This window comes from Pteropus medius, unplaced genomic scaffold, assembly GCF_902729225.1.
Source record: "Pteropus medius unplaced genomic scaffold, Ma_sr-lr_union100, whole genome shotgun sequence".
Taxonomy (NCBI): domain Eukaryota; kingdom Metazoa; phylum Chordata; class Mammalia; order Chiroptera; family Pteropodidae; genus Pteropus; species Pteropus medius.
The window spans coordinates 6,282,593-6,307,142 of record NW_024344374.1 but is presented as its reverse complement, the minus strand read 5'-3'; the positions used below and the strand labels follow the sequence as shown (position 1 = coordinate 6,307,142).

The following is a 24,550-nucleotide window of genomic DNA, read 5'->3' as shown; positions in this document are numbered from 1 at the left end:
AAAAAAATAAAGCTATCCTTTTTTTTCAAGTGTTATTTTCCTCAGATTTTTGTTGTCAAAAGAATTACTTGCATGCCTGCTACTCAGATACCTTTGTACTCAGTACTGTATGAAATATTAGGAGTATATTGAAAACTCTAGAATCATTAGGACAATGTATACCATGGCGTCTCATTTTTCTCCACTGTGGTATCTCTTATGCCAAAGAGGAAGGAATGAAGAGGAGCAACAACAATAAATAACAGTAATATTAGCAGCAGCAGGCATATCTGTAGACTTACTTAATATAAAGGATTGATAAAGTTATTGGAGGGATGATGAAGTAAAGTCAGTGAGGTTACATTTACTTTCAGTTGTGCGGACTTAATTTTGATTAGATTTAATCACCCCCTATTTAAGAAGAAAAGGAACCATTTCACTTAGAACCTCACTATGATGTCTTTTCCTAAGCATTTTAGAGCTTTGATGTCCAGTATGGTAGCTGCTAGCTACATATGGCTAAATTTAAATAAATTAAAAAATAAAAAGTTCAGTTCCTCAGTTGCACTAGGGACATTTCAAGTGCTCACTAGCCACAAGTACTAGTGGCTATCATATTGGACAGTGTAGATAGCAGATATTTCCATCATCACAGGAAATTCAGTTAGCACTGTTTTTTATCTCCCATGTCTCTGTTTACCTTTGTGTGAGTGTGAGTGTGAGTGTGCGTGTGTGTGTGTGTGTGTGTGTGTGTGTATGTGCACATGCATGTGATACAGTTATAACTACTTAACTCCTGTCAGTTCTGGGTCTTTTTTGATTGATTGACACACACACACCCCACCCTCACCTCATTATAGGCTCAAAGTGGTGGATGTCTGAATAAGTTTTCAAACTTGAAAAAAGTAAAACTCTTTTTTTCAATAATAGCTTACTAGGGAGCCCAGTGTAAATAGATGAGGAAAACTGCCATATTTGAAGCGGGATTGTGGTGTTCAGTGTTCCATATATTTGACTAAAAGCATAGTTTTGAAAACCAATGATATAAAATATTCAAATTATTCATATATTCTCAAAGATGATGTTTTGGAAACTGAATATTGGCAATTGTGCATTACTTGATACATAAAAATCTGATTATGGCAAAAAAATTGCTGTTAAAATGTATAAATAAGAGAGATGGATGAAAAAGGTGAAGGGGAATCTAGTCAATAATATTGTGTTAAGTTTGTACCGTGACAGATGATTACTAGACTTAGTGGGGTGATCGCATTGTAAGATACAAAAATGTCGAATCACTGTATTGTACATGTGAAACCTATAACTAATATAATATTGTGTACCAACTTGTATACTTAAATAAATAAATAAAATCAGAAAATCCTGTGGGGAAAAAGGATTCTACAGTCATATGCCACTTTAACAACATGGATACTTTCTGAGAAATGCATCGTTAGGTAATTTCGTTACTGTGTGTATATCATAAGGTGCACTTACACAAACCTAGCTGGTATAGCCTGCCACACAACTAGGCTATAGCCTATTGCTCCTAGGCTACAAGCCTGTACAGCATGTTACTATATTGAATACTGTAGGAAATTATAACACAATGGTAAGCATTTAGGTATCTAAACATAGAAAAGGTACAGTAAAAATACTGTATAAAAGATAAAAAATGGCACACCTGTGTAGGGACCTTATAAATGGAGCTTGCAGGACTGGAAGTTGCTCTGGGTGAGTCAGTCAGTGAGTGGTGAGTGATTGTGAAGGACATTACACTGCTGCAGACTTTCTAAACACTGTACACTTAGGCTCTACTAAATTTATAAACGAACATGAGATTAAATCAAGCACAAGAGAAAATGATGCAGTCAAGAGATGCAGTAAACACGAGGTATATGAGGCTACTGCTGGTATAACATGGCATACTATTTTACAGCAAACTTTTTTTAATAAGTAGAGTACACTAAAATCACAATAAAAATATAGTAAATAAAGAACAGTTGTTGTCATTATCGAATATTATGTACTGTACATAATTGCATGTGCTGTACTTTTATACAACTGGCAACCCAGTAGGTTTGTTTACACCAGCATCACCACAAATATGTGAGTACACGTGCTACAACATTATGTTTTTGATGTCACTAGGTGATAGGAATTTTTTTTAGCTCAATTATAACGTTATATGACCATCATCGTGTGTGATTCTTTACTGACCTAAGCATTGTTATGCAGTGCATGATTGTATATAAGAATAAACGTGGAAGTTATTCAACTATTAAATAGCATACAGAAAGTAAAAAGACTACCAGTTTTCAGAAAGATACTTATTTTAATGTTATTTATCATAGTAAAATGTTGGAAAACTACTTACCTCACATTAGAGTGATGGTATAGTAAATAGTAAAGTAAAAATTAAAATCATGAAAACAAACAAAAGAAATTAATTTAAAACAACAAAGTACTGTGAGCTTCAAAATTGCAAGTGAAGACAATATGTGAAAATGAAAGTTGTTACATTAAAGTGATTTTTTATTTTGTGGCACAAACATTTTACTAATTAATCACCATTCTTAAGCAGCAATACATATTCAACAAAACATTGGCGAGAACTTGCATTTAATTTCAGTAATCATTAACTATGCTTTTTCCCCTTCAATTTTCTCCTTTACCTACTTCATTTTATAAATTTTTAAATCACAAAATTAGAAAAGAGCTGTAGACACAATACAAAAAAAATCTGATTTATTTGGGGATAAATTCCTAATCTGGTCTGTCTTTATTGTCTTAATACCTTCAGTGTGCATTTCCTTCAAACAGGGACATTGTCCTACACAACCAAAACATAGCATTCAAAATCAGGAAATTAACATTGATACATTACTTCCCTCCAATCCCCAGTCCACATTCAAGTTTTGCAATTGTCCCATTAATGTTTGTTACAGCAAAACACATTATTTTGAATCACATGTTCTGTTTAGAAATTATGTCTTCTTAGTCTCTTTTCATCTGAAGCAGTGACTCAGTTTTTCTTTGGCTGTCATGACCTTGACACTTTTGAAAATTACAGGCAATTTATCTTGTAGGATGTCCCTCAGTTTGAGTTTGTTTGATGTTTCCTTGTGGTTAGATTCAGTGTATATATATGACAAGAACATTATAGAAGTTACGTTCTTTTTTTTCTCATTGCATCATCATTTTGATTTTCAAATTGTCTTATGTATGGCCAGTGGGAGCCTCTTCAGGTTGTTTTTTATGTCCCTTTGGTATCTTCCTATCATTATTTGAACAACTTCTTTATATTCTGGTAAAACAACAACAATAACAAAAACCCATAAAAACAAAAAGTTTTACACTCATCTTGTACTTTCTTTGCTCCAGATCTGGAACTAGATATTTTTAGCACTCTGGTTCCTTTCAGTGGTTCATGATATTTAGAAACGTATCTGCCATCCCATGCCAGGCTGTCCCTCTAAATTATCTCCTTACCCCATTCGGGCCCTCATAAACTTGCTCACCATGTTCAGACTGTCCTCACTACGTTGACTGTCTACCCCTGATTTTCACTGGGCTCTGACACTCCTGGCCAGGTTATTCTCCTCTGGATGACTTTCTTACCCTTCTCATGCTCCTTAGGTTCTGCTCTCCAGCAGTGAGCAACCCCTACTTCTAGATACTTTCCTTACCTTGTTTGGGTTCAGGTTCCCCTTGCCAGGCAGCCCTATCAAGCTTCCCTTGCCAAGCATCCCACATGGGTGTTCTCATTTCATTGCTCAGGCTCTGATGCTCCATGCCAGGATGCCTTCCTCTAAGAGTCCCCTCCTTACTCCACTCTGAACCACCACAGCTCCTCCCCTTCTCTATATTTACATCTATCACATATCACCCAGGGCTTTAGTACTCAGTTCTGAGAGGGAGAAAAAGAAGAGGGGTCGCAAATGGCTTTTAAGTGGTCTTTAACGTTACTTTCACATTGTTTTTCCCTATTGTATTTTAAATTATGTATAAAAATCACATCCAAATTTTCATCTCTTTTTTTGCCATGTATTTTTTTCATTTCTTGAGGCAAATTTAAGCAACTTTCTTAAATATCGTGTAATTGTGATAAGAAAGCAGGTCTTCTGACTCTTGACTGATTATAAATTTAGGATATGTGCATCCAGAGAGAGCAAATATATATATTTTTATTTACTATATTTCTTCATATCACTTTACATTAACTAATTTTTAGGATTCATATAATGCTCTATGTAACCAAAAGTTCTCATTTTGAATTATTGTTTAGAGAGCCCAAGCTGCACTGCAGGCTGTCAGTGCTGTCCAGTCGGGAAGTCTGGCCCTTCCCGGAGCTCCTACCAATGAAGGCACAGTCCTACCTGGGCAGAGCCCTGTGCTCCGAATAATCATTGAAAACCTTTTTTACCCTGTTACTCTGGAAGTTCTTCATCAGGTAAGGAGGAACACTCGAAGGAAAGCAGAGTCAAGTGTGACCTCTGTAACTTTAGATGTTTTATATCTTTAGTTTTGTAGATTGTTGATTTTCGTTGATAGATTTGTTTAAATTTTTTTTAAAAATCTTCATCCTGTTTGAGGCAAGAAGTAGTATCAATTAGAGATAATACTTGACAGTCTTCTTATTCTAATGTAAATACTTGATTTTAAAAGGTGTGTAAGACATTCTTTCTTTTATACTAAGCATGAAAATGAATAAAGTATAGACTCCTGTGAAAAGCACTGGTAGTAGTTATTCTCGAGGAAGTAACATCAATATAGAAAACAACTAATATATTGACTCCTTTTTACATTTGAGTACGTTTATTTTAAAAACTCTGAAAAGAAGGTATACAATAACTTTACATGTAACATAGTTGTATCATGTTAAATACTGACTGCTGCCCAGCATGGTTTTCACAGACTACTGTCTTAATAAAAGGCATCTGACCAAATCATGACCTACTGTGAATATATAGAATTTAAGGACTGGAAGGTCACCTAGTTGTGTAACTTTATAGTGAATAAAACTGAAACTCAGATAATTGATGCATTGACTATTGGAGAGAGTAATTGAAGAGCTAATTAGAGCTCAAACCTCCTAATGTGAAGTCCAGTGTTTTGTTTTGTATGGTTGTTATATTTTTAACTAATACTCCACATATTGCATACCTTCAAAATGTAACATAACGGTTATTTAGTAATCTGTTTACATAAACATTTGACATCTAGCTCAAAAACTCAGTTTTTGTCCCCTTTAGCTACATATTGATTCCATTTCATTATACTTGTCAGTATATATATTAAAATATTAAAACACTAAAACATATTATTTTCTCATTTTCATGTTTATATTTAAATATGTATTGCCAGCAAAAATACCAGGCCAATCCAGAATTATTTAACTGTTTTCCTAACCTTTGTATCTGTACTACTAAGTGAGTTTAGTCAGGGTCATGTTGGTCCTATCCTGTTGTCTCCCTAGGAGCAGTAACAAACTTTCTTTCTCTCCCAAAAGATCATGGAGTCCTTTGGGTGAAGTGTAATTCTGAGAATCCTCAGTAGTAACCATCAGGGTAGGACTCTCAGCTTTTCAGTTATAGTGCTCCCTGGTTTAATGCTCCTTCTCATTGCTGTTGGAATCAAACCAGACTCCTTACCAAGGCTCTTAAGGCCCCCAGGTGCAGACTTCTCTCCATTCCTTTAACCTCATTTTCTAACACTCTGCTTATTTAGCACCCTAACTTTTGTGGCCCTTTGACCCTCTCTTCCCTCCAGCTTATTCCTGTCTTAGTCCATTTCTGTCTTCTATTTCTTAAGCTTAGAATACTCTTCACGGATAGTCACTTAGCTGAATTATACGTTATTCTGTTTTTTAGCTTATCATTCACCTCCTCAAAGGGTCTTTCTCTCTAATTACGTTAATTAAGCCCTCTCCTTCTGGCATGCTATCCCATTTGCCAACTAAAGTTTAGTATATCATAGAGATTAAGGATATAGGATTTGGAGCTGGTTTGAATCTTGGCTTTTCCACTTACTTCCTCTGTAACCCTGGGCAAGTAACTTACCCCATCTCTGTCTTTTTTTTTTCCACATATTTATATAATGGGGCTGAATGAAGATGGTCTCTATTTTATACCTTCATTGTGAGGATTCATTATTTAATGTATTTAAAGTGCCTAGAACAGTGCCTAGTTAAGTGTTCAGGAAATTTTAACTGTAATTATCAGATGCTAGTAAATTGCACTGTAAGAAACTGATCCTTGCTTTTGTAGTCTTGTGGGCAAAATATAATTTCATAAGTAATAGCATAAAATGCAGTGAATACTGAGATGAGGAAATACATGCAAGTGTGGAGTTGCTTGCACTCTTAATTAGAGGATTATTTTACACTCTTAGTTGAAGATTTGGCATTAGCTAAACTGCTCTCTAACATCTATAGGAGCCAGTGTTTTTTCTTTAGCTCATTGTAAGAGGATTGAGAGTCACTGAGATGGGAATGGTGCTATTTCAAATAAGGGAAGTTAGGGAGGTGTTTCCAATGTGATGACATTTGAGCAGAAGCTTGAAGGATGTTAAAGTGTAAGTTATGTATGTTTGTAGCATCATAATGATCCAGTCAGAAAGAACAGCAAGTATAAGGTCTTTAAAATAGAAGTGTGCTTAATGTGTTCACATATCAGAAATAAGGCTATGTATGTCATTGGAGTATAAAAAGTAGGAAAGCCATAAATGATAGGTTCAGAGTAGGGGTTAGGAGCCAGATGATGTAAAGCTTTTATAATCTTTACACTGAGTAAGATGGGGAAGCCATTGGAGGATTTTGAGAAGAGTGAGATGATAGATTTATGTTTTAACAGAATTACTCTTGTTGCTATGTTAAGAATAATCTGTGGGCATAAGTAAAGACTTCTGTCATAGTCTGTATGAGATATCGTTGTGACATGGGTGAGGACGTGGGCACTGGAAGTGGTGATTATGGATATATTTGGAAGGATTTGCTGATAAGTTGAATAGATGTGGGTTTTGAAGAGAAGGAGAGTAACCAAGAGTGTCTTTCGGATTTTGATTGTGAACCTCTGGTAAAATAGAACTATCTTACACTAAAATAGTAAAAACTGGGGGGAAAGAAAGATTTGAATCAGCAGTGTGTTTTGGACACATGTTAAGTTTGATATACCTATTAGACATCCAAGTAGGAAATACTGAATAGACATTTAGGAAATAAGTCTAAATTTGGCATGGAAATTCTGGGCTGGAGATTTGGTAATCATCAGCATATGGGTGGTAATTTGAAGCCATCAGATTGGATAGCATCACCTAGAGATATTTGTAGAGAAAGAAGGCATTCTTTGACTGATCATTATGTGAACTCAGCCTTTCATACTAAAACATTTCTTTGTGCACTGAAGGAGTAGTTCAAAGCAGTATTATGTAATCAATTACTTGCAAGTATTGTTGTACATGGGGGTATTTTATGAATGTCCAGTAGATGAATCTTTTCAGGACAAAGGACTGATCTTTTTGAATTGCAGAATAAAGATAAATAACTTGTTAAGATCAATTATTATAGTATTAAATAAAAGAATCACTAGTAATATAAAATTCTGATTCTTAAGTCTTACTGTTTAGTTGGCTACAAAAACTATTATAAATAAGTTGTGCCCAATGCGCTTGATATTTTTAAAAGTTGAAATATGAATATGTTTTTTTACAAGTGACTACTACTGAATTTTCAGTTTCTGTCAAGTTCTACTTTTATAAAAATCTCCCTTAAGATTAATTTTATCAGAATTTCATGTGTTTTGTCTGGTAAAATTAAAGTTTGAAAAGATTATAATGCATAGGAGACATCAAGAGTTGCTGTCATGTTTATGACAGCAAAAGACTTACATAGGGATATAGAGTCAAAGACCTTATAATCAGTAGAAATAAATTTGTATAGATTAAAAATTCCTGAATGTTAATCTTTTGAGACCAAATCTGTTTAAAATTTAGCATTCTGATAATTATGAAAAAAATGTTAAAAATCACACTTTAGGCATTTCTGGATCCCTTGATGTTGGTGTTCATTATAGTTTATTCAAAAGTTTCAGATTGATTTTTATAGCTACTTCCAGAAAACTCTAGACAGCTGTCCCTGGTTAGCCAGTTCAGTCAGTTTACATTGTCTTAGCACTTTGAGATAAAGGTTACACAGCCAAACACAGCTGTCAGTAAGGATGTCCACCAGGTTGTTGTTCAAGTTAAATCAGAGAAAGAATCTAAACATTAACAAAATATGAAGGTTAAGTGGAAATTAACTAGGTTCTGTAGCATAATTTGGTATAAAATTATCCTAAATTTTAGAGCAAATTATGTGTTCTCATTTCATTAGATATTTTATATCAAGAATATTTAATCATTTTTAAAAATCGCATGTTACCATAATTCTTTAATTATGTCTCAGTATAATTCTTAATTAATAAAAATAATTTACTCTGTACCCCTACTCAAGAAGTAGAAATTATTAAGACAAGGCATATAATTTCAAGGAACTTTTTAATTAAAGGGGACAGATATGTAAAATGTATAGTACAGTATAAGTAAAACAACAAGATAAATATTTATATGAGGCGAAGAAAGGGATAATATTTGGGAAAGAGAACTAACTATTGAGATTTGGGGAAAGCTGAGAATTTTTTGGTGATATTAACTCCCATCCCTAAACTGAGTTTTGAAAAAGATAAATGAAAATTTACTAAGTTTTAGGCACAGAGTTCCAGGTAAAGGGAAAAGCACATGTATAGGGATAGAAGTCTGAAACCACCTGTTTTTGGAGAACTACAGACAACTGCATATTGTTGATGAAAGTAGTGTGATATAAAAAGTGTCAGAAGATGAGATTGAAGAGGTACACCAAGGTGAGACTGTATATGTCATACTAAAGAGCTTGAATTTTAGCAAGTTAATGGGGAGGAAGCGAGGAATTTTAAATAAGGAAAAATATGATCTGACTTGTACTTTAGAACATTATCTGTGAAGGAGGGAGATTTGGCAGTTATTATATGTTCTTTTATATGTTTTTTTTAAAAAGTCAATTGCTACTCATTTATCAAGTGAAAAAAAGCACTCAGTTGTATAATATATGTTGATTTGCGTGTGTTTATGCAACACCGCAGTATCACCGAGAATGAAAGTTAAGAAAATTTAAGACCTTTTCTCAAGAATGATTACACCTATATTTTAAAGATAGATATAACATAAAATTCAAATTCTTTGATAGCTGAGAAGGTAAATTTGTTATTCTTTAATGAATTTTTAAGAATATTATCTGGGACAAAAGGGTATAACTGAGAAAAATACTGGCGACAGGACCAATTTTCATTAAAAGAACAAAACAAAGTTTCCTAATGTTGTTCGGTTCAAAACACAGTTAAATGAGGAATTAGGGTCCCAAAGTTCTAAACCCTGACATGACAATAATGAAATTAACTACAGTTTTTAAAAAGTTTCTAATTCAGTAAAGAATTCTCAGGCTGTCAATTTTAAGGAATGGGATTTTTCTACTGAGCTCTTCTAAGACAAATTGGTTCTACAAATCTTGCAGAATGATATTGTTTCCTATAAGAAATGTTTGGCTCTAATTATGTGTTAAAGAATATCGTGTCAGAAATGAGTATTTGGACTTTAGGATACTTTAATTTTTGGGAGTAGTAAAATATACATAAATGAATCTTACCATTTTTACTATTTTAAGTGTACAATTTAGTGGCATTAAGTACATTTACATTGTTTTGTAACCACCAAATATCATGTATCTCTAGACATTTTTTCATCTTCCCAAACTATAACTCCTGTACCCATTAAACAGTAACTTCTCATTCTCTTCTCTCAGCCGCTAGCAATCATCATCTACTGTCTCCCTGAATTTGACTGCTACTCTAGGTTCCTCATACAAGTAGAATCATGTATCATTTGTCTTTTTGTGACTTGTTTATTTCATTTAACATAATCTCTTCAAAGTACATCCACGATATAGCATGCGCCAGAATTTTCTTTCTTTTCTATATGTACACCACATTTTGTTCATCCATTCATCTTTGGATAGACACTTGGGTTTTTTGACTATTTTAAATAATGCTGCTATAAACATGGGGTACAAATATCTCTTTGAGTCCTTGCTTTTAATTCTTTTAGGTATATACTCACAAGTGGAATTGTTGGATCATATGCTAATTTTATTTTTCATAGCAGCTGCAACATTTTACATTCCTACTAGTAGTGCACAAGGGCTCCATTTTCTCCACATAATCCCCAACACTTGATATTTTCTGTTTTTCGTTTGTTTGTTTTGATAATAAGCTATCCTAATGGGTTTGAAGTGATATTTTGTAGTTTTTATTTGCACTTAATTAATGATTAATGATGTTAAGCATCTTTGCATATTCTTATTGGCTATTATCTGTTTTTTTGGAGAAAAGTCTATTCAAGTTTTTGCTCATTTTTAAATTGGGTTTTTGGTATCATTGAGTTATAGGAGTTCTTTATATATTCAGAATATTAACCTCTTATCAGATATGTGATTTGCAAATATTGTTTCCCATTTTGTAGGTTGCCTTTTCACTGTTGGTAGTGTTTTTTGATAAACAGAAGTTCTTAATTTTAATATAGTCAAATTTACTTGTTTTTTTCTTTTGTTGCCTATGCTTTAGGATAGTCATTCTTTATCATTCTTTCTGGTTATTAAAAAGCAGGATCATTTGCCTATTAAGGACTTTCAGACATAATATTTGATAATAGTATTCTTACCAGCATAGGGAATACTTATATTTTTATTCTTAGAAGCAGAAGGACAGAGAGCCAGAGGAGACAAATAACAATTAGGGAGATTGTTTTATAAACTATATAAATGTCTAACCAATGTACGGTATACTTGAAACTAATAAAATTTAATACACACACACACACACACACACACACACACATATTAATGGCAAAAAAAAAAAAAAAGATCCAAATTTAAAATGAGATGTCAGAGGAAAACAAAATGCATTTTACTAACCCTAGCCGCGAACCTTGTGGTGAAGTAGAAGTATTTATTAAAGAGTATTGGTAACCAAGAATCTGTCAAGAAACCTTCCTGGCACTCTGTTTATTCCCCTCCACCAAAGACACTTCAGAGAGGCCTTCCTTTACCACTGTTGCACCTTCTAAACTTGCATTCCAGTTTACTCTTACCTCTTTTCCTTTTCCTTTTTTTTTTAAATTCACAACACTTTTTTACAAGAAAGCATAGTTGTTTTTTTGTTTGTTTTTTGCTTTTTTTAATTGTCTGTCTTTCTTCAGAAGGGCAAAGGCTCTTGTCTCTGTTCACTGCTGACTTCCCAGTGCTTAGAACAGTGCTCTGTGAATATTTAATGAATGAATAGAGAAATCTCTGTTAAACATTTTGTAGTTTCTCTGTCTATAAAATTTCAAGAAGTAGATGCTGATTCTCAGGATGAAATAGTCGATTCATATGACTCTTCCACTTCCATTCATATACTTTATAACCCCATTATCTTATAACATTAAGTAATCCTATTATAGCCTCCTGTTTTAGTATTATGCCATTTATGACATGTTATAAAAAAAGTTAAATATTTGAGTGCCTACTGGGTTAGGCACTGCTTTAAGACATGCATGGGTATTGAAACTTTAACATCTTAGGCTTGATTTAAGTCATTTTGGAACCAATAGTTTTTATAGAGGAAATTATTTTCATTCGAAAATGGGGATCATGAATCAAGTTGTATTTACAAAGGTATGTTAGCTTAATTTTTTCCTTAGATTTAACCTAATGTAAACTTTTTTTCAGATATTTTCTAAATTTGGCACAGTCTTGAAAATTATCACCTTTACAAAGAATAATCAGTTTCAAGCCTTGCTTCAGTATGCTGACCCATTGAATGCACAATATGCCAAAATGGTAATTATCTTTTTCATTTTTTAATTGTTAATCAGTCACTTCAGTGATACCGAAGGAAGCCATTATGTCTTCTCCCTTGCTCCAGTTTACCATGTTTTTTTAATTGTACTAAATATACATATTATAAATTTACCATTTTTAAATATATTTCATATGCTCTTTTTTATAATAAGCCCAACATTCTTTCTTCACATGAAATAGTTTCAAATCATCTGTTATTTCTCAGATCTCTGGGACTCATTTTTGTTTGTCATATTTAATGTCTGGAATTGAGCACAGTATTGCTGATATAATCTGACTACTAAAGTAGAATTGTCTTTGCCCTTGTGCCTTTATTTCTATTAAATAAGCCACACATTGATTTTACTGTTTTTACAATCATACTCACTGTTAAATCTTATTGAGGTCTGAATTGGTGAAGACATTAAATTTTAGGAAATATGCTGCTGTCAATTTATAGTCTTTTTTTTTTTTTTTTTAAGTATATGAGTGCTTGACTTTTGACAAGATATAAAACCTCACATTAAGTTTGGTTATATTCCAGTTTGGTTGTATTTGACCCATTTCCTATTGAGATCTCTCCCTAACCCAAATTCTGTCTTGTGTCGGTATTTGAATTATTTCTAATTTTCTTTAAAGATAGGGACTAAGGTTTGTAGTACTTTTGTGTACCACATAGTGTCTGGCTGCTGCGTAGGACTGTAGCCTTTATATATGCTGCACCCTCTACCTGCGTGTATTATTTTGTACCTTTATGATGGCATACTGATCAATAACCATTATAAATTAGGGGTTTTTGTGTATTTGTATATTTTTTGTTTTATTTTTATGTGTCTTGGTTTTTGGTATCTGTTTTTATAAATGTGAGCATTTGCGGAAGATATAAGTGGCTATGAATATCCTTTTGGTAAATTTTTTTTATTGTGAAGATCATTTGTCTTTTATGAGAACTGACTGCATATTTCCCTCAGCTTATTATTCAGAGTATTAAAAATATAAATTTACAAGAGAAAAAAAGTGGTAGATAATATTTCATATATTGTTGTTCTGACAAGTACCATTTTCAAAGGCTTTATTTCATCTTAACTTATATAAACTATACTAAAAAGAATTAAGATGAAATGTAAAATTAAAATATCTTCAAACATTTTCTGTGGACAAAACAAAATAATAGTACAATATACAGGAATGTATAATAGTTTTCCAAGATTTTACTTTTCTCCTCTTTGCTTCGATCTTACCAGAGACAAGATAGGGATTATTATTCTTCTTTTCAGATGAAAAAACTGAGAGTTAGAAATTTTCTTTTTCTCTCTTAGGCGCACATAGTAACAGAGTTAAAATTAAATAAAGGTCTTTGGCTTTTATTCTAGTGCTCTCTGCTTTATACCTGTGTCAAAGTAGAGGCTACTTGATTTATCAGTGTTGTTGTCTTGCAAAACATCAGTCCCTTTCTTACATGCTTTAGGCTCTGGATGGCCAGAATATCTATAATGCATGCTGCACTCTGCGTATTGACTTCTCCAAGCTCACCAGCCTTAATGTGAAATATAATAATGACAAAAGCAGAGACTTCACTCGCTTAGACCTTCCTACTGGTGATGGCCATCCATCCCTTGAACCCCCTATGGCTGCTGCTTTTGGTGAGTAGTTCTGTTTTGGGTCACAAAGCAAGTTTTCTGAAGCTGTAAATTTCATTTATTAATCCATGTTATATCAGTTAGCCTTTTTCTTCTTAGAATCTCAGGATTTCTAAAGGGAAGCAGGAATCATCGAACAAAATCTATTAATTAAATCTTAGTAGATTCTATTAGTTGGCAAAACAAATATCTTAAAAGTTACAAATTTATTTTCTAACATTAATATTACTCATTCTTTAAGCCATACAACCATTTGCTTCAAATTGATAGTATTTCACATATTAACATTGGTTTAAATATGTAGGTTTATAGCCAACAGAATATTGGCGTAAGTGCTCTTGAGAGAAATACTTTTCCATTTTTAAATAGTGATATTTAAAACAAGGGCCTAAATTGGTATGTTCTTCATTTATTCAAAGAAGATGATTTGTTTTATTTTGTTTTGTTTTTTTAAAAATCAGAATGTCCATCTTTACCTTAATTTTGTGAGAAGTTGCATTTTTGCATTAATAAAAATGCGGTCTTCTGAACTGTCTTTGCAAATATTGCTTTGAAGAGCTTTTTATTTAAAACTAGTTCTCAATATAGTTATACTTTTTGAATAAACGTTTATGTAAAGGAAAAAGCAGTGGATGGCCCAATTGAATATATCATTAGGTTAATGTATGCTACTTTTTGGTTTTACAGCTCTCAAAAGTGTGGTTTGTATTTAAAGTATTAAATTTTATTACCTTTCGTGATTCCTTTTTCTTTCCCAAATGATACCTTAAAGTGGCATTTAGTCCATCTTCATTTTATGGGTAAGAAGAAAGAATCCTTAGTTAATGGTTGTCCAGAATTTTCTAGAAAATAGTTCGTAACTTTATTTTAAAGTAACAGCTTGTTATTTATAACTGAAAAAGTCAAGTTCAGTTCACGTTCCTAAAATTGTTAAAGTTTCTGTTTTTGGTCTTACCAAATTTTTGTTTCTTATATTTGTTACCAGCCCCTACTTATGTGTCCTGATTTTGCAGAGCCAAAGGTCTTTGTAAATACTGTTTCTATAACATGTGATAGAAATTGAGACTGTCGTTCACATTTGCCAAAACTTGGCTGTCAAATGCAGAACTGCACTTATTCTAGTAATTGAATACTGTTGATAAAATCGATATTCTTCATAGTGGGAGGACATATTAAAAATACAATTAAGAATTTTGGTTTCTGAATATAAAATATCAAAATGTTAACATCCTTTTTCATTGTATTAATAAAGCCTTAGTCATTGCAAAGTAATGTGTACATCCTAAGTCATTTCATCAGAGAACAAAACATTTTTGTGTATTGTGTGAAAGTTTACTCTGCCTCTCACTAATATTTGACAGTTTACTATTCTCTCTTTTTTTCTCTTGGCTCTGGGACACCATACTCTCCTAACTTTTTTTCCTACTTGATTGGTTGGTTCTTTCTCTCTTTTAAAGGTTTCCATTTAAAGTTCCCAGAGTTAAGTTTAAGCATTCTGTCTCTGTTTTTAGTGATATATATATTATACTTACAGAAAAGCTTATAAAACATGTAAATATATTTTTAATACCCATGTAATTACCACCTAGGTTAAGAAATAAAATACTTACACATACTGAAGAAGCACTATTTGTACCCCTCTCATTGATTGTGCTCCTGTTCTCCCAATGATAACCGTAGTCTCAAATTCAATGATAATCATTCTTTCACTTTTCAGCTTTTTCTTTCGTTATTTTTTTACCATTCATGCAGCAGTAAGTGCTAATTTAAAATTTTTTCCTCCTATATTTAGAACTTTATGTAAATGGAATCATGCTGTTTATTTTCTTTTGACTTGTGATTCATTCATATTCATATACGTGGCTGTTGCTTATTCATTCTCGGTATGGCCAAGTGTATGGATTCCCATTGTGTGAATATATCACAGTTTGTTTATCCATTCTACTGTTGATAGACATTTTGGGTTATTTTAGTTTGAGGCCATTATGAACAATGCTGCTATGAAATTTTCCTGATTACCAGTGAGGTTGAACATATTTTTATTTGTTTATTGTCCATTCTCTTTTATGAATTTTCTGTTCAACACTTTTGCTGATTTTTCTGTTTGGTTTCTTGCTTTTTCTTATTTATTTCTAGGAATTCTTTATTTAGCCCAGACTATAGTCCTTTGTTAGTTATATATGTTGATTATATGTGTTTCTCTCATTTTTGGCTTCATGGTATTTTTATGTAGTCAAATTTATTTGTCATTTTCTTTATATTTGTGATTTTGTGTCTTGTTTAAGAAATCTTTTGTTACCCCAGCATCATAAAGATATAGACTTATATTCTATCTAAAGTTTATAGTACTTTAGTAACTTTGCTTTGAAATAATTTAAGTTGCAAGAATAGTAAAAAGAATTTTTTTTCTTTTCTATATCTTTCATTTATATTCCCCAGTTATTAACATCAGGCCACATTTATGTTATTATCTCCCTGCTTTTGTGTGTGTGTGTGTGTAGTTTTTTCCCCCCTGAATCACTAGAGAGTAAATTGCAGACATGATGCCCATTACTTCTAAATATTCATTGTATATTTTCTAAGAACAGGGTCATTCTTACCTAAACACAGTTCAGTTATCAAAATCAGCAAATTAACATTCATATAATACTGTTATCTAATCCATAGATCTTTTTAAATTCCACCAGTTGCAAAAATAATGCTCTTTATAAGAGAATTTTTTCTGGTAAAGATCCAAACCAGTGTGGGGCTAATTTATTTGTCATTTCTCTTTAGAGTCCTTTCATTTGGAACGTTTCTTCATTCTTTGTCTTTCATGACCTTTGCATTTCTTTAAGAGTTCAGGTGTAGTACAGAATGTCTCAATATGAGTGTCTGTTTTTTTGGCTGAAATAATATTGTGTCTTTTCATAGTTTATTACATCAGGAGACACATGATGCCAGTTTATCTCATTCCTGGTGATATTAACTTTAATCACATGGGGGAAGAAGAAACTTGCAGCTGGTCTAGTGATTAAATCTGCACGAGAAAGATTAACAAGAGAAAATAACCGAATTTAATTATATACGTACACGTGGGAACCCCACATATATGGGAAAGTCAGAGAACCTCATCCCCCTAAATACATGAGAGGTTCAAAGACAAAGGGAAAATGAAGTATATATGACATTCTGAGCTAAGGACAAGGTGAGGTGCCTTGGGGCTTCAGAGGGGAGGAAAATGATGGCAGGATGATAAGAAGAGCAGATGTTCAGTGATTAGTAGTTTTCCCTGCCAAATAGATAGGTCATAAAAGTTATTGCTGGTGATAACTCTTATTATAGGCAAAACCTCTAATTTAAATTCTTCTAGATAGTTAAATGGGGACAGAAATTTCTCTTAAGCCTGCAGGGTCTCAGTTGCCTTTAGCTCAAATATATCTGGATACCAGGGAGACACATCTTTAGGTGATTCATTCTGAACCCCCTACAATCACTTATTAAAGTGGTTTCTGCCAAGTTTCTTCCAGTAAAGTTATATTTTTCTCTTTGTAATTAATTTTTAGGGAAATAGGTTGGGAGTATGTAAATATCCTGTCGCTTATTAATTTTAGTTTTAGCATCCATTGCTGAAATTAGTTGTTACTGTGATGGTTGCCATATTGGAGATTTGTCAATTCCATCATTCCTTCTACATTTATTAGCTGGGATTTTATTATAAAGGACTTTTTCTTACCACCACTTCATTTATTATTTTGGATAAATTTGACATATAACTGTAAATTTAGGGTATACAATATGTTACTTTGATAATTTATATATTATATGATTGCTGAGGTAGGCATTTATTACATTACATAATTATAATATTGCTGTCAGTTCACTACACTGTGTACATTAGATTTCTATGGCTTACTGCTTGTTTTATTTATCTATTTTTTATGTCCATATGGATTCTTATTTTATTCTGTGGGTTATAATTTTGTACTAATATTTTTCATCTTATGCTCAAACTGTCCCAGATTCGGCCAGTGAGAGCTCTTACGCACTGGTTTCTGTGGCCTTTTGAAATGTCTGTATCATCATTTGAGCACTGCTCTACTTTCTGGCAGAAGATATTTCAGATTTTCTTTGCTTTCCCTGCTTTAGCACTGCAGAACAAGCCCTGGTTCCTTTTAGTGGGAAATGGTATTTGGAAATCAGTATCTAGGCATTAGATGTGCTTATTGCTAACAGGAGAACATTGCTTGTAGTCACTTTAAATGGACATGACTAGGATGGATATATATGTATATATATTTCATAAATATATTTTCCTCTGTGTATTTGTTTAAAAGCCACAAGTTTTAACTGATACCCCTAATTCCAGTCCAGTATCTTTTTCATATTGGTAACTTCCTTCTTCAAGAATGAGAAATCTGATTTCCATTAGCCTCAACATATTTACTTACTTGCTCAGTTTTTATAATACACAAAAGTGGTTTCAGATTTTTTAACACATATTATTAAAACTTGATCTTAAGATTTGCTTTAATAGTTTCTAGGCATTGTTTCATTGGTCTGTTCATTTGTCTTCTTTTTCTCATGACCACAAATTTCAGTATCTGCTTCTTCAAGAGTATCTTGGCAATTCTCGAGTATTTACACATGAACTTTAGGATCAGCTTGTCAAATCTTAAAAAAAAAAAAGCTAATGGGGTTTTGATTGGATTACATTGGCTTTATAAATCACTTAGAAGATAATTGACATCTTTACAGTAGAGTCATCCAGTCTTTGAACATTGTACATCTCCATTCATTTGGGTGTTCCATAATGTCTTTCAGTAAAGTTTGGTAACTTCTCCATAAAGGCTTGCATGTTTTGTTAGATTCATTCTGAAGAATCATACCTTTAAGATTCTAATTGTAGAAATACTATTCATGATCTGTGTAACCTTGGGCAAATTGCTTAACTGCTCTGCACTTTTGTTTCTTTATATGTGGAATGAGCATAATAGTACTTAACTGGTAGGGTTGCGATGAACATAAATGTGCTAATATACATAAAGAGTATAGATAGTTCGTGTCATAAGTGCAATGTAAGTTTTAGCTATCGTTATTTTGTTTTCTGTTGCTAATGTAGAAATGTAGTGTTTCTTGATTTCACATTCAGCATCTTTGATAAACTAATTCCATATTTCTTTTTCTAAAACTCTTAATTTCTTTTTCTTTAGAAAGATGCACTGAACTTCTAAAATGTATTTAGAAATGAGGAAAAAATATCTAAAATATTAAAAAGAATTAAAAATTTTTTTAATTGCAAGGTTTAATATAAAGCTGCAGTAATCAAGCCAGTTTGGTAGTGTTGAAAGGATAGATACATAGAGTAATGGAGTAGAATAGAGAGTCTAGAAGTAAACCCACACATAAGTAGTCAGTTGATTTTCAACAAAATAACCAATGTAAAATTCAATAGAGAAAGGGAAATCTTTAAACAAGTGGGGCAGGTGGATATCCATACTGGGAAAAAAAATAAAGATTGATCTGTATCTCACACCATATCGACTGGTTAACTTGAAATGGATCTTAGACGTCTATGTAAAACTTAAACCTGTAAAATTGCCAGAAGAAAATGTAGGAGAAAATCTTTGCAACCTAATGATATGAAAAAATGTTTCTTAGGATACAAAAGGCGCAACCCATAAAAGGAAATAATTTATGTATCGTGCACCAAACTTTAAAAATTTTACTGCTTGAAAGATACCATCAAGAAAACTAAAAAGCAAGCTACAAAGAACTCAATAATAAACTAATAAAAAATGGGCAAAAGTTACTTTACAAAAGATGTATGACTGGCAATAAGCACATGGAAAGGTGCTCAACATCTCTAGTTATCGGGAAAATGGAAATTAAAATCACAGCATTACTACATGCTCATTAGAATAGCTAAACTTGAAAAGGCTTACCGTACCAAAGATGTAGAACATCTTTCACTAGCATACTGTGTTGGTGACCGTGTAAAATTTAGGTACAACCACTTTGGAAAAGAGTTTGGCAGTTTCTTTAAAAGTTATGTACACTCCTACAATATGACTCAGTCATTCTACCTGGTCATTAACCCAAGAGAACAAAAGCTTGTGTTCACACAAATACTTATACACAAATATACATAGTATTTTATTTGTAATGACAAAAATCTAGACATTCTATTATAGGTGGATGGTAAGCAAAATGTAGTTCATCCATGTGATGAAATAGCACTCAGCAATAAATAGGAATAAATTAATAGGACAACGGGATTATCCTGAATGAAAGAAGCTAGACCAAAACATTATGAATGAAAGAAACCAGATAAAAAATGTATGATTCTGTTTATATATAATTCTGTTAAATGTAAACTAATCTATAGTGACAGAAAGCAGGTCAGTGGTTGCCCGAGGACAGGGTTTGGAGAGAGAGGGGTTGCAAAGGGACACAAGGAAATGTTTGAGATGATGAAAATATTTGTTATCTTGATTGTGATGATAGTTTTCACATGTTTTAGATATACATCAGAACTCTTCATAGTACTTTTTATATGTTATAGTTTATTGTATGTATATTAGAAAAGAAAAATAAGTCATCTTTTCCACCTAACGCTGATAACCCTCCAAAGGTTCTCCTTTTCTTTCAGAGTAAATGACCACATCCTTATATTGAATTACCAAATCCTATATTATCCACTCCAGTTTTACTTTTTGATATATCTCCTTTGATGCTCCCTCCTTGCCTCTTCTGCACATCAAACTAACATCCCTCCTGTTTCTAGAACATGTTAGATATGTTCCACCTCCAGATTGTTCCACCAGTTATTCCTTCTGTCTGGAGTGCTTTTTTCCATATACCCTCAGATTTTGTTCATGCCGCCTTCTTTGACCTGTGCTAACCAGACTTTCTTCAGTATTCCTGATTCTTCTGTTCTTTTTTTTTTTAATAGTATTTATCTGTGCAGTTGACTTCTTTACTATGTTTATTGTTTATTCTGTTTTCATCACTAGAATTAAGTTCACCAGGTAGGTTTTTAACTTTCCTGATTGATGTTTGTGCCTGACACAAAATGGCACTCAAAAAAATTTGTTGAATTAATGTTTATATATTATTTTGTTTTTCTCACTACAGTTTTTGAAGTTTAACACTTGTATTTTCATATAGGATTTTTAAGTTTTATACTTATTTTACCAAATCTAAAGTTAATTGATAGTATATTCTTTCTTTATACAACACAAGAACTTGAGGATATTTTAACTCCTTTTTCCTTTTTTTACCTCCTCCAAACTGATATCATTATGTTTTAAAATTTATTTTATTTTAACTTAGCAATTTGTTGTTATTGCTTTATTCAATCAATATTCATTTAGATATAAACCATATATAACTCTTTAGACTTTTCATTTCTTTCCGTCTGGGATCACTTACCTTCTGTCTGAAGAACATCCTTTAGTGTTCACTTAGGGAAGTTCATGGTAACATATTTGAAGATGTTATTTGTTCAAAAAATGTCTTTATCTTGTCAATTTTAAAAGACATTTTTGCTTAATTGGGAGTTCTAGGTTGACAGGTAGTTTTCTTTTAATATATTAAAGAAATCATTCCACAATATTTTGGTTTTCATTGTTGCTCATAGAAAATCAGCCAGCAACCCAACTATGGTTCTTTTCCCTCTGGCTGTTCCTTAGATATTTTTTTCATCTTTGAGGTTTTGTAGTTTCAGTAGAGATTTGTTCTTATTGGAGCTCATTGGGCTTCTTGATTTGGTGAATTGTCTTTTGTTGTTGTTGTTGTTTTTGTTTCTAGAAATTATCTTTTCTTATATTTACCTTTCCCATTATTTCTTACTTTCTGGAACTTTGATTAAACCTGTTATACCCTCTTATTCTATTCTGAGTGTCTCAGACTTTCATATTTTCTAATTCTTTATCTTAATTGTTTTTGCATTTCTAGAAATTTTATTTTGTCCTTTATTTTAAAAAGTATCTCCTGTCCTACATATATTTCTTGGCGTGTCTTTATTTCTTCAAACATGCTGTTGAAATCTTCATCTGATAATATTTGCGATTGTCTTTCTGCGATAGGTATTACTTTTCTTTCTTTTATTTCCTTTTTTTTTTTTTTGATGAGTTACGCATTTTACTTGGAGAATTAATCATGAGAGTTCTTGAGAGTTAGGATCAAGGTGATATGTTCCTTCAGAGAGAATTTGCTTGTTTGCAACATTAAAAAGTCTGTGTTTGGGACCATTTCTAACTAATGCTACAACTTTATTAATTTTCCTTTGGACTCCTAAGAAATATGAATTTGGACTGCAAAACTGCATGAGAGCTTTTCAGGAATGTTTTTGTTCTTTCTCTGCTAGACATGTAGGTGACTTTTCTTGTGGTCTTCTGAGGATAGGAGGAATGGGTAAGTAGGGTGGGTTATTTTAGGCTTACACTTCTAGATTAATGTTGTAGTTAATGTTGTGAAGCTCACCTATTGACGACTTTCCTTAGGTTAACCCTGGAATTTGCATCTTTTCTACTACCCCTTGGGGCTGACAAGACCAAAGCTCAGCTTCACAGTTAGGTTTTTGACTTGGTTATTTCTTATCATACTGTTAGCTGTTAGATTTATTGAAGGCCTTTTTACTCTTTCATTAGACATTTTCTACAGTAAGGTTGGTCTATATATAATCTGCTACTATGTTCACATTTTAAAAAGTAATTAAAATTGTGCTATATTTTTCATAGTACACACTCTAATATTTGAAATGGCTCTATTTTGTCTAGTGACTCAGTATAATTTATTTAATCTTCTCCAGCTTTGACATTAAGCTTGTTTCTTTTGGTTTTTGCTATTATAAATAACACTGATTAACTGATTTCATAAGTAAAAATGTTACCTATTAATTTATATTTCCTTAGTTGCTATTATGTTGGTACATTTTCCAAATGTAAAATATCTATTCTTAGCATTCAGATCTTAAGCCATTTTCCTAAAGATTTATGTAAACTTTTCATAAAGATACTAACCCATTGTCTAACAGGTTACTTTGCTAAAATGTTTCTGATTCTGCCTTTTCGAGGAACAAATTTATTAAAACTTTATAAATGATTCTTTTATTAAATTTTAATAAATGTTCTTATTAATCATTATATTCTACTTGGAAACAGTTATTTAAAATTTGGCTCTGGTAATTGTTTGCCACTTCTTATTATATTTATCACTATCGAATAGTCTGTGATAGTTACCTCATTTCCCTCAAACCTACTTCCTCATATCCCTCTCCATAGCCATCCATATTAGTCTCTTTGTTGTGTTTAAAAAGTACCTCCCTTGCCCTCCCCTCAAATCTCAGTGGTTTACAGAAATTAACATTTATTATGTCTTTGTGATCTAGGGCCTGGGCTGAAGATATTACTCCATTGGAGACATGGCATTCTTAAAAATAAGAGCTGGTGTAAACTGAGAATGCCTCTTAAAGCTTCTGTATAGAAGCAACATGTCTGTATTCCTGACATGATCAAATGCAGGGGGAAATGCATAGAAATTATGTTTGTCCCATAGGAGGAACTGCAGGTCACGTAGCTGGCCAGAGATACATGGAAGGGGCAAGTGAATACTTGGCAACAATGATACAATCTACCATATCTCTTATGTTTAATTTCCAAGTGTAAAGTTTTATAATTATTCATATCCATATTGAAACTTCTTTGTTGTCTTCCTTTTTACCTTAAATAAAGTTATTTCTGTTATAGAAATGAATCATTTTACCTGTGATGTTCAGTCTGTTTGAATGTAAGTTTAACACAGATTCTTGTCTGCTTTGTTCAGAGCTTCCTCAGCACTGAAGAATGCTTTGTTCATAATATGCTCTCAATGTGTTTCCCTTCTTAGTTCAGCAGTTATTCTGTCAGATTTTTTTTGTTTTTTGTTTGTTTGTTTGTTTGTTTTGTATCCTCAGTTCTCTTGCTAGCTCTATCCCTGAAGTCTTAATGACTATATTTTATTGAATTATTTTAATAAATCACAGCTATATATTTAACAAATTCTGTTAGGTCATTCTCTTAAATGAAGAGAGTAAACTTATGAGCTTTAATTCCTCTGGAAAATACAGCCTACATACTTCTTCCTATAAATAAGCTCATCACCCTGTCACTAAAAAACAAAAACAAAAAACCTATCCCTTGACTCTTACAATCTGACTTCTCACTATTGCTCTAAAACTATTTTTTACCATTTGCATTTCTCATTCTCTTTGACCTCTGTTACCCCAACTTCTGTTTCTCTAAATCCTGAAGGACTAGAATTCACTTTTTTTCTCTATTTCTAAGGCTGTTCTCTTTTCTGTATTCCTTAGAATGTTCCTCTTCCTTCCTCTACTACTTGTGTCCTAATACTCCTAGGTTCTATTTTTAGTTCTCTTGTTGTCATATGCCCTTTTGAGTGGAGCTCTCATTCATATGGCTTTCATATTTGTTTCTACGTAGATGGTTTACATATCTGTGTTTTGTAATAGTTATTTTGAGTTCGCCCCCTTATTTTCATTTGTGGGCATTTCCATTTGGATGCCTTACCATTACCTCCACCTTGACATGTCCAAAACTAAATTGTTTTCCTGTTAGTATTAACTCCTCCATTGAAACTAACTCCTGTTTTTGTTGATGGTGCATAGTTACCAGGCTTCTAAAAGGAAAGGGAAGAATGCCAGCATTCATTTAGCATCTAGTACACACTAAACACTGTGCTTTTCAGTTACATGTTGTTTAGCTCGTTTTACTTCCCAAGAAACCTTCTCCAAACAATCCCAGTGAATTCTCTGCGATCCCTTTAGACTACTTGAAGTACATTTGTATTTAAATCATTAGATCCCCAGCATGTGAATCTCCTGTAATTCATACTTTTAGTTTGTAAACCTCTCAAAGGCAAGGATTTTTATTTCATATTCCTTTTTATCAGCACAGTACCTAATAAATACATTACAATTTAATACATATTTGATGATTTTCACATA

At 32.5% G+C, this 24,550-nt stretch overlaps 1 protein-coding gene across 7 annotated transcripts in view; it reads left to right on the top strand.

Moving 5' to 3' along the window:
- Positions 1-24,550, top strand: part of PTBP3 (polypyrimidine tract binding protein 3) — an 88,384-nt gene that overhangs the window by 49,654 nt on the left and 14,180 nt on the right. For 6 of the 7 annotated variants that reach the window (XM_039870733.1, XM_039870728.1, XM_039870727.1 and 3 more), the window contains 3 exons: positions 4,268-4,432; positions 11,813-11,923; positions 13,392-13,566. In XM_039870733.1, the coding sequence (XP_039726667.1) occupies positions 4,268-4,432; positions 11,813-11,923; positions 13,392-13,566 (451 nt within the window). The remainder of the gene's footprint in view (positions 1-4,267; positions 4,433-11,812; positions 11,924-13,391; positions 13,567-24,550) is intronic. The other variant, XM_039870730.1, reaches the window with a different exon arrangement.